Here is an 8,598-nt window from a genome sequence, read left to right on the forward strand (position 1 = left end):
CTCAGTTTTTTCTTTCCTTCTGCTTGTCTCTTCAAAAGTTTCATTTTGGGGTAATATCATCACCATAACATTTTGCCAGAACTTTTTTTCTATATGATTTCTCTTGCAATTATTTTACTTTCTATAGCAGCTTGAATTGCTATTTCAAACAGCTGCCTAAGAAGAGAATCCTTTAGATGTTCACATGTGGTTTTGTCTTTGTGTACAACAGTTACTAGCTCCTCTACAATATTTCCATTTAGTAGAATATCCACTTTTACAAGTTCTGCAGTCTGGTAACCTGTATCTTCAAAATCAAAACTAGCATATCCAGAAGAGAAGGATTTCAAAGAATCATAAAAATCTACCACAATTTCATGCAAAGGGAAAAGATATTTAAGCATAACTCTGTTTTGATCAATATGCACCGTATTCCTCTGAACTGCTCTTTAAGCCTGGCAAAGCATCATTATTTTCCCACTATAGTCATCTGGTGTGATAATGGTACCTGTAACAACTGGCTCCAAATATTCTGTTACTTTTGATTTCTCAGGGAATTGTGCAGGGTTGATGATCATAATTTCTTTTTCTCTATATTCCTTTATCAATTTTGCTGATGAAAGAATGGCTTTATATGGAACCATGGGGGTTGTGAAAATAACAGAAGAATTATTTTCTTGCTCTAGTTGCTGGTTGAACACTTCCATATGCAACAGTCCAAGAAATCCCAACCTCCAGCCCGAACCTAAAGCAAGGCTGCAATCCCAATACACTGTGACACCAGAGTCATTTAAGGTCAGTTTCTCCGCAACACTCTTTAGTTTATTATATTCAGACTGGTCAATAGGGTACATTCCTGAAAATGCCATTTGTTTCACTGATTTAAACCCAGGCAAGGGTTCCTCTGGTTGCTTATGTAAATATAATGTGTCTCCTATTTGTGCTTCAGCGACATTTTTCATTGCAGCAATCAGATAGCCCACCAGTCCTGCATATAATTTATGAGTTGACTGATTCAGAACATTAGGATTCCGAACTCCTACTTTGTTAACATCGTAGGTCTTTAAGAGTATGCAATTTTATCTCCATTAGAAACCATTCCATCACATAATCCTACATGAGCTATCACACCCCTGTACCGATCAAAGGTGGAGTCAAATCCCAAAGCTCTCAGGGAGTTTGCACTTTAGGAGGGGGTATTCTTTCAATGACTGCCTAGAGAACATTTTCAACATTTGCTCCAAGTTTAGCAGAAATGTTATAACACTTATCACTTGGGATATCAAGTATCTTTTCATAAAAGACAACTATACACATGGGCCTTACCAGATAGGATACTCAGAAACCAAATGGATTATTATCTGTGGAAAAAGAGTGGAAAAGCTCCATCTCATCAGCCAAAACAAGGCCATGGATGGACTGTGGAGCAAATCATCAACTGCTCATATGCAAGTTCAAACTGGTGCTGAAAAAAATTAAAAACAAGTCCACAAGAGCCAAAATATGACCTTGAACATATCCCACCTGAATTTAGAGATCATCTGAAGAACAGATTTGATACATTAGACACTAAAGACTGAAGACCAGAAGAGTTGTGGGACGACATCAATAAATCAAACAAAAAGAAAGCAAAAAGTCATTAAGAAGACAAGAAAGAAGGAAAAGACCAAAATGGATGTCAGAAGAGATTCCGAAACTTGCTCTCCAGCATAGAGATGTTAAAACAAATGGAAGAAATGAGGAGGTAAAGAGCTGAACAGAAAATTTCCAAAAGCATCTGGAGAAGATAAAGTCAAATATTACACTGAAATGTGCAAAGCCCTGGAGTTAGAAAACTGAAAGGGAAGAACATACTCAGCATTTGTCAAGCTGAGGGAACTAAAGAAAAAATTCAAGCCTTGACTTAAAATATTGAAGGATTCTGGAAGCAAAATATTGAATGATGCAAAAAGTATCAAAAAAAAAAAAAGATTGAAGGAATACACAGAGTCACTGAGTCCAAAAGAAATGGTCGGTGTTCAGCCATGTCAAAAGGTAACCAATGATACTGAAGGAAGAAGTCCAAGGTGCATTGAAGGCACTGGCAAAGAACAAGGTTCTGGGAATTGATGGATTGCAAATTGAAATCTTTCAACAAATTGATGCATCACTGGAGGCACTCACTCATCTCTGCCAAGAGATTTGGAAGACAACTATCTGGCCAACTAACTGTAAGAGATCCATATTTGTGCCCATTCCAAAAAGAGTGACCCAACGGAATGGGGAAATCATCTGACAATATCATTAATATTGCATGCAAGTAAATTTTTGCTAAAGATAATTCAAAAATTGCTACAACCATGCATTGACAGAGAACCTTCAGAGGATTCAGAAGAGGACGTGGAACGTCATTGCTGACGTTAGATAGATCTTGACTGAAAGCAAACTATACTAGAAAGATGTTTATCCATGCTTTATTGACTATGCAAAGGCTTTTGATTATGTGGATCATGACAAGCTATGGACAACGTTGCAGAGAATGGGTATTCCAAAACACTTAATTGTGCTCATGAGGAACTTATATATAGATCAAGAGGCAGTTGTTCCAACATAACAAGGGAACACCGAATGGTTTAAAATCGGAAAGGTGTGCACCAGGGTTGTATTCTTTCACCAGCTGCTAACCTCAAGGTCAGCAGTTCAAAACTACCAGCTATTCCATGGGAGAAAGATGAGGCTTTCTGCTCCTGTAAAGATTTACAGCCTCGGAAACCCTATGCAGGATCGCTATGAGTCAGAACCAACTCCATGGCACATCACCACCACCACCACCATTCAATCTGCATTTTGAACAAATAATCCAAGTAGCTGGATTATATGAAGAAAAATGGCATCAGGATTGAAAGAAGTCTGATTAACAACTTGTGATATACACATGATACAATCTTGCTTGCTGAAAGCAAAGAGGACTAAAAATACTTACTGATGAAGATCAAAGGCCACAGTCTTAGATATGGGTTACACTGCAACGTAAACAAAACAAAACTCCTCATCACTGGACCAATACATGACATCATGATCAATGGAGAAAAGATTGAGGTTGTCCAAGACTTCCTTTTGCTCAGATCAACCATCAACACTCATGGAAGCAGAAGTCAAAAAATTAAACGATGTATTGCATTAGGCAAACCTACTGTATATTGTTGTTGTTAGGTGCCACCGAGTTGGTACCAACTCATAGCGACCTTATTCACAGCAGACCTTATGCACTGCCCGATCCTGGGCCAACCTCACTACTGTTGCTACTCTTGAGTCCATCGATGCTGCCACTTTGCCAATCCATCTCGCTGGGGGTCTTTCTCTTTTTCTCTGACCCTCCACCTTACCAAACATGATACCCTTCTCCAGCGACTGGTCCCTCCTGACAGTATAACCCAGCTTCTCGGATTATTTGCTCAGATACAGGTTGAATAAGTATGGTGAAAGAATACAACCCTGTTGCACACCTTTCTTAATTTGAAACCATTCAGTGTTCCCATGTTCTGTTTGAACAGCTGCCTCTTGATCCATGTACAGATTCCTCAGGAGCACAATTAAGTGTTCAGGAATACTTGTACTTCGCAATGTTGTTCTTAGCTTGTCATGATCCACACAATCGAAAGCCTTTGTGTATTCAATAAAGCACAAGTAAACATCTTTCTGATACTCCCTGCTTTCAGCCAAGATCCATTTTTAAGATTAGGAAACAAAAAAGAAGTCAGAAGTGGTCACATTATGAGTATAAGGGGGCTGCCAAACGACTTCCTACTGAACTCTCACAAAGTTGCCCTTGTCTGACGAAGGGCAGGGACACATCATGGTGGTGGACACCGACTCTGTGGAGAAGCATTCCAGGGTGGTTTTCTGTTAAAGCTTTGAGCCAACGTTCTCAATGCACTCTCATCGTGAGCAGATGTTACTGTTCTGTGTCCTTCAGACGCTCTATAAGCAAAACAGCCTGAGCATCTCAAAAACCTGATTCCATGACGTTCAGATTCCAGGAAGGTGGACACCATGGGTCACCTGTGGTGCTCAACAGCTGCCAGCAGAGCTTCAAGAGCACCTCGTCCTCACAGCTCCCTCCCCACACGGAATGGCAGGGGTGTCCTTTCTCTGGCTCAGAGCCTGCTGACCAGGAAGGAGGGAGGAGGAAGGCGAGAGGGGGAGGGGACTGTTGGGCACACAGTGTACACTGGCACCTTGCTGGAGAATTTCCACACACACACACATATACACACACATACACACACATACATACCCACATACACAAACACATATGCACACACATCAGGTCCTCTCAGCTGCTCACAGGCCTGAACGTCTTCCTGTGTTCTTGGAAGACGAGGTTTCGGGGGCGTACTCTCAGCTTCAGCTCTTCTCTCTTCTGGTCCATGCGTGTTTCTCTACTTGGTTCCACAAAGGACTGAGGGTCTAGGTGCTGTTCCCCATACCACAACAAGCTCCATGACCACCCCAATGCCCACCACCCACATGGAGGCAGTTGAATAACCACACATTTGACTCTATATGAAACCCCCCAATTACACCCCTCACAACTCCCACTACAAACAAAGTGACAGAGTGCCATTCTCATCCCATCCCAGAGCCTGCTCCCACACAAGCCCATGCTTGTTACTTCAGCCTCCAGCCAGGCGTCAGGGCCCCAGTTCTTCTAGATCTTCTCATTCAACCTTGTTGGACATGACCAGACACCGTTAAACAGTGAGCACCTGAGAATGGCTGCTTAGGCAACATCCCCCGAACTCCCAATGTTTTCTTGGATTCTTCACTCCAACCCAGGCTCTCAGAGGCTGAGGCTAAGCTGACCCCACAGCCCTGTGGGAGGACCTTTGGGGGCAGTACCCGTGGCACCAAGGTCTCTGTGGTCATCTGGAGGGTGCAGAGCAGAGGGTCATGGACACCTTGGAAGTGTGGGGAAAGCTCTGGGCAAGGAGCATAGGGTGGAACACACACACATGTGCACACACAGGCACACAGGCACACATGAAGTGCACACAGGCACACATGCAGTGCAAATACATTCATGCTCACATATTCACACATACCAGCATGTGGACTATGGACACACATGCACGTGCACACATGCAAACATGTTAATGCTCACATGTGCACACACACCAGCACCTGGACTATGGACACACATGCAGTGCATGCACACGCACATGCACACAGGCACACTGCCATGTGATCACAGGCACACATTCAGTGCACAGACACAGACACACATGCACACATGCACTGCACACATGTAAACACATTCACACTCACATGCACACACACCAGCATGTGGACTATGGACACACATGCGTGTACACACACTCACGTGAGCACAAAGACATGTGCACACACAGGCACGTGCATCCCAGGCTGTCACTGATACAGCCCTCACCTGCCTTGATCTGGCCCTGGACACAGCTGTGCCCCTGCAGGACAGTGCTCTGACATGTCCTTGTCCAAGAACCTCACCAAGAAGTGCCCCGACCCTGGCGGTCAGCCTGGAGCAGACCCCACACCCCTCCCACCTGTGACTACCAGGAACTGACCAGACCTGGGGACACAGAGAACTTCCTGTTCAGACAAGGAGGGAAGAAGCTGGTATTGTCCTCACTGAGGAAGACCCGAGGGCGATGGATCTGAGATTCACAGAACCCATGGCAGACAGACAGGCCCTGGGTTCAGGGATCTCACTACCCTCCTATATAAGGCCCAGGGAACACTGCCTAGGTCATCTCGCTCTCCACAGCTCAGAAGCACACCTCTGCTGTCACCATGAAGTGTCTCCTGCTCGCCCTGGGCCTGGCCCTTATCTGCAGCATCCATGCCATCTACCCAGCCAAGAGAAACGTGGATGTGCAGAAGGTTAGAGGACAGCTGTCCCATGGGGGTGCAGGATGGGTGGGAGCTGGGGCTCAGAGGATCATGAGATATGGGAGACCTTGCCCCAATCTTTAGGAAACCTTCCCAGCTCCAAGCCCTGACTCCCCAAGATCCAAATCTCTAGTCTCTCCTGGTGAAGAGCTCAGCTGGCCCCTCCCTCAGGTTCAGAGGGAGAGTTTTCTAGAATATTCCTCGGGTCAATGAGAAGGGAGTTCCCTATGATGGGGTCAGTGTCTGCTCCTCAGTCTCAGCCCCAGTCCAGTGTTTGAGGGTTGAGATCTCTATGCTTCGCTAGATGGGGTGGGGAGAGCACACTGTGGGGGTGGGAAAGACCCCTCCTGTCCCTCATGGGAGCCCCTCATGGCCCTCCCCTCAGCTGTCAGGGCCCTGGTACACTGTGATGTTGGTCACCAACAACCGGGCCCTCCTGGAGAAGGAAGACGCCCCTCTGAGAATGTCTGTCAAGGATGTGCAGCCCACCCCCGAGGGCAACATGGAGATCTTCATGGTCAAGAGGTGGGTTTGCCCATGGGCCTCGGCCAAGGGACTGGGTGCAGAGTGACTCAGCCACCCTGGGGGACAATTCCTAGTGAGACCTGGCTCCAGGTGTGCATCTAACAGGAGTGCTCTTGTCAGCCAGGGCCAGGTGTGCTGGGATGGGGATGAGGTCTCAGGAGGTTCCTGGTCCCCTCAGTCTAGTCCAAGGACTTCTGGACCTACAGATTGACTGCCTGGACCCACCAGGGACCATCTATGAGCAGATCAGTGGGAGGCAGGGCTGGGCACTGCAGGCCAGTCAGGGGGCCCTGGGCAGTGGGCATTCCTGAGATGTTCGGGGAGAGGGGAAGCTTTTGGAAATGGATGATTTCACAATAGGGAGAACGTGTACATTGTGTTAAATGCATATGTTGTTGTTGTTGTTGTTAAGTTCCCTGGAGTCAGTTCCGATTCAGAGCAAGCCTGTATAGGATTTCAAGGATTGGGTGGTGGGTTTGAACTGGTGACTTTATGGCTAGCAGTCCAGTGTTTATCCTACAGTGCCACACCAGAACTCCAGAATGGTAGTGGTTAAAATAACACATTTTGGGTGGACTTGGGGCCCAGGGCTCACAGACTAATTGGGTTTTAGGGAGAACGACAGGTGTGTGGAGAAGAAGATCATTGCCCAGAAAACCGAGATCCCTACTGAGTTCAGTACCAGATGTGAGTGCACAGGGCCATGGGTGGGACAGGGTGGGCACCCTCAGTGGGGGCATCCACGCTGTGCTGGTGTGAGTCCTAGTCTAACAATTACCAGACACAGGTGAGAGGTCTGGAGAGCGGTGTTTCCTTGGCTAGCTTTGTACACGATGCTAGTGTATAACCAGGTGGGTCCCACTGGCTCAAGTCAGCAAGCCTCCTGCTTCCTCAGCTTCAAGTCCTAGAAACTGCACCTGCCACTCCGGGCCATCTATTCTCCATCACATGTCACTGCATATCACAAAACAGTTCTTCACCCTTTTCATTCTGTTGCTTGGTACCCAAGCGTCTCCCCAGGCTCAGCATGAGAGTCTATTTCTCAGCCAATTTGAATCAGAGGCTCATCTAAAGTAGTCACCTGGGATTTTGAATGTGAGAGTGGTAGAAGGATGGATGGATTAGTGGGTAGATTAATTAATGGATGGAGGAATGAATGAGTGGGTGGAAGGAGGGCTAGATAGATAGATGGGTGGGTGGTAGGCAGATATATGAATGGATAGTGGAGTGGATGGATGCATGGATGAGTGGATGGATAGATGGATGAAGGATGAGTGGATGGAGGGAATGGTGTAGAGATGAATGGGTGGATGAGTGGATGGATGGATGGATGGTGTGAGGATGCACAGATGGATACATGGATAGGTGAGTGGATGATAAGTAGATGTGTGGATGGATGGACTCAGGATGAGAGGATGGTTGGGTGAAGGGGAAGGATGAGTGGATGAATTGATAGATGGAAGAAAGAGCAGATGGATGGACAGATAAAGGAAGAGTTGAGGGAGGGGTGATGAGATAAGTCCTTACCCATCCAGGAGGCAGAGAGTCACAGAGACTACTGAGGACTCTGCTAATCCTATTGGAGCTTTGACATCCATCTGTAAGGAGGACTGTTGTGGCCCTGTAGGGTAAGCACTGGCCTGTTACAAACCAGCTGCTCTTTGGAAACTCTCCACAGGGTCACTATGAGTCAGAACTGACTTGACAGCACTTGTTGATCTATAATCCCTTGGGACTGTTGGAGGGGACAGGTTCCCCTTCTCTGTTCACAGGTATGAAAGCATCTGTGCACCATCGAGAAGGTGGGGAGGAGCATTTGAGAGGGCAGCAAGACTGAGGACAAAGCCACTGCTTACCCGGTGGCCACAACAGTTTCCAGATCCTTGTACGAGAAGATCTGACCAGCACGCATCTCCTGTGTAAACTGACAATTCAGAACTTAGGTCTGTCCCTGTCCTGGTTTCTTTTCCAGACCTGGATGAAAACAAGATGTTTGTGATAGACACCGACTACTCAAACTTCCTGGTCTTCTGCCTGGAGAGCACCATCGCCCCCAAGCAGAACGTGGTGTGCCAGTGTCTGGGTACGGATCTCAGGGTCCCGGCTCTGTGGGCAGTGGGCGTGGAGGGAGGTCTGGCACTGTAGACGGCAGGCAGCACTCCTGACCCCTTGACCCGTGGACCTTGT

At 46.7% G+C, this 8,598-nt stretch overlaps 1 protein-coding gene and 1 pseudogene across 1 annotated transcript in view; one reads left to right on the forward strand and one right to left on the reverse strand.

The window, feature by feature from the left end:
• Positions 1-2: 2 nt before the first annotated feature.
• LOC102831103 lies at positions 3-1,296 on the reverse strand (annotated as a pseudogene).
• A 4,165-nt stretch (positions 1,297-5,461) lies between these two features.
• Positions 5,462-8,598, forward strand: part of LOC102831484 — a 33,776-nt gene continuing 30,639 nt past the window's right edge. The window contains exons 1-6 of the mRNA XM_006863804.1: positions 5,462-5,507; positions 5,762-5,877; positions 6,272-6,411; positions 7,025-7,098; positions 8,184-8,213; positions 8,384-8,494. Coding sequence (XP_006863866.1) covers positions 5,462-5,507; positions 5,762-5,877; positions 6,272-6,411; positions 7,025-7,098; positions 8,184-8,213; positions 8,384-8,494 — 517 coding nt within the window. The remainder of the gene's footprint in view (positions 5,508-5,761; positions 5,878-6,271; positions 6,412-7,024; positions 7,099-8,183; positions 8,214-8,383; positions 8,495-8,598) is intronic.

Source organism: Chrysochloris asiatica, unplaced genomic scaffold, assembly GCF_000296735.1.
Source record: "Chrysochloris asiatica unplaced genomic scaffold, ChrAsi1.0 scaffold00056, whole genome shotgun sequence".
Classification (NCBI taxonomy): Eukaryota; Metazoa; Chordata; class Mammalia; order Afrosoricida; family Chrysochloridae; genus Chrysochloris; species Chrysochloris asiatica.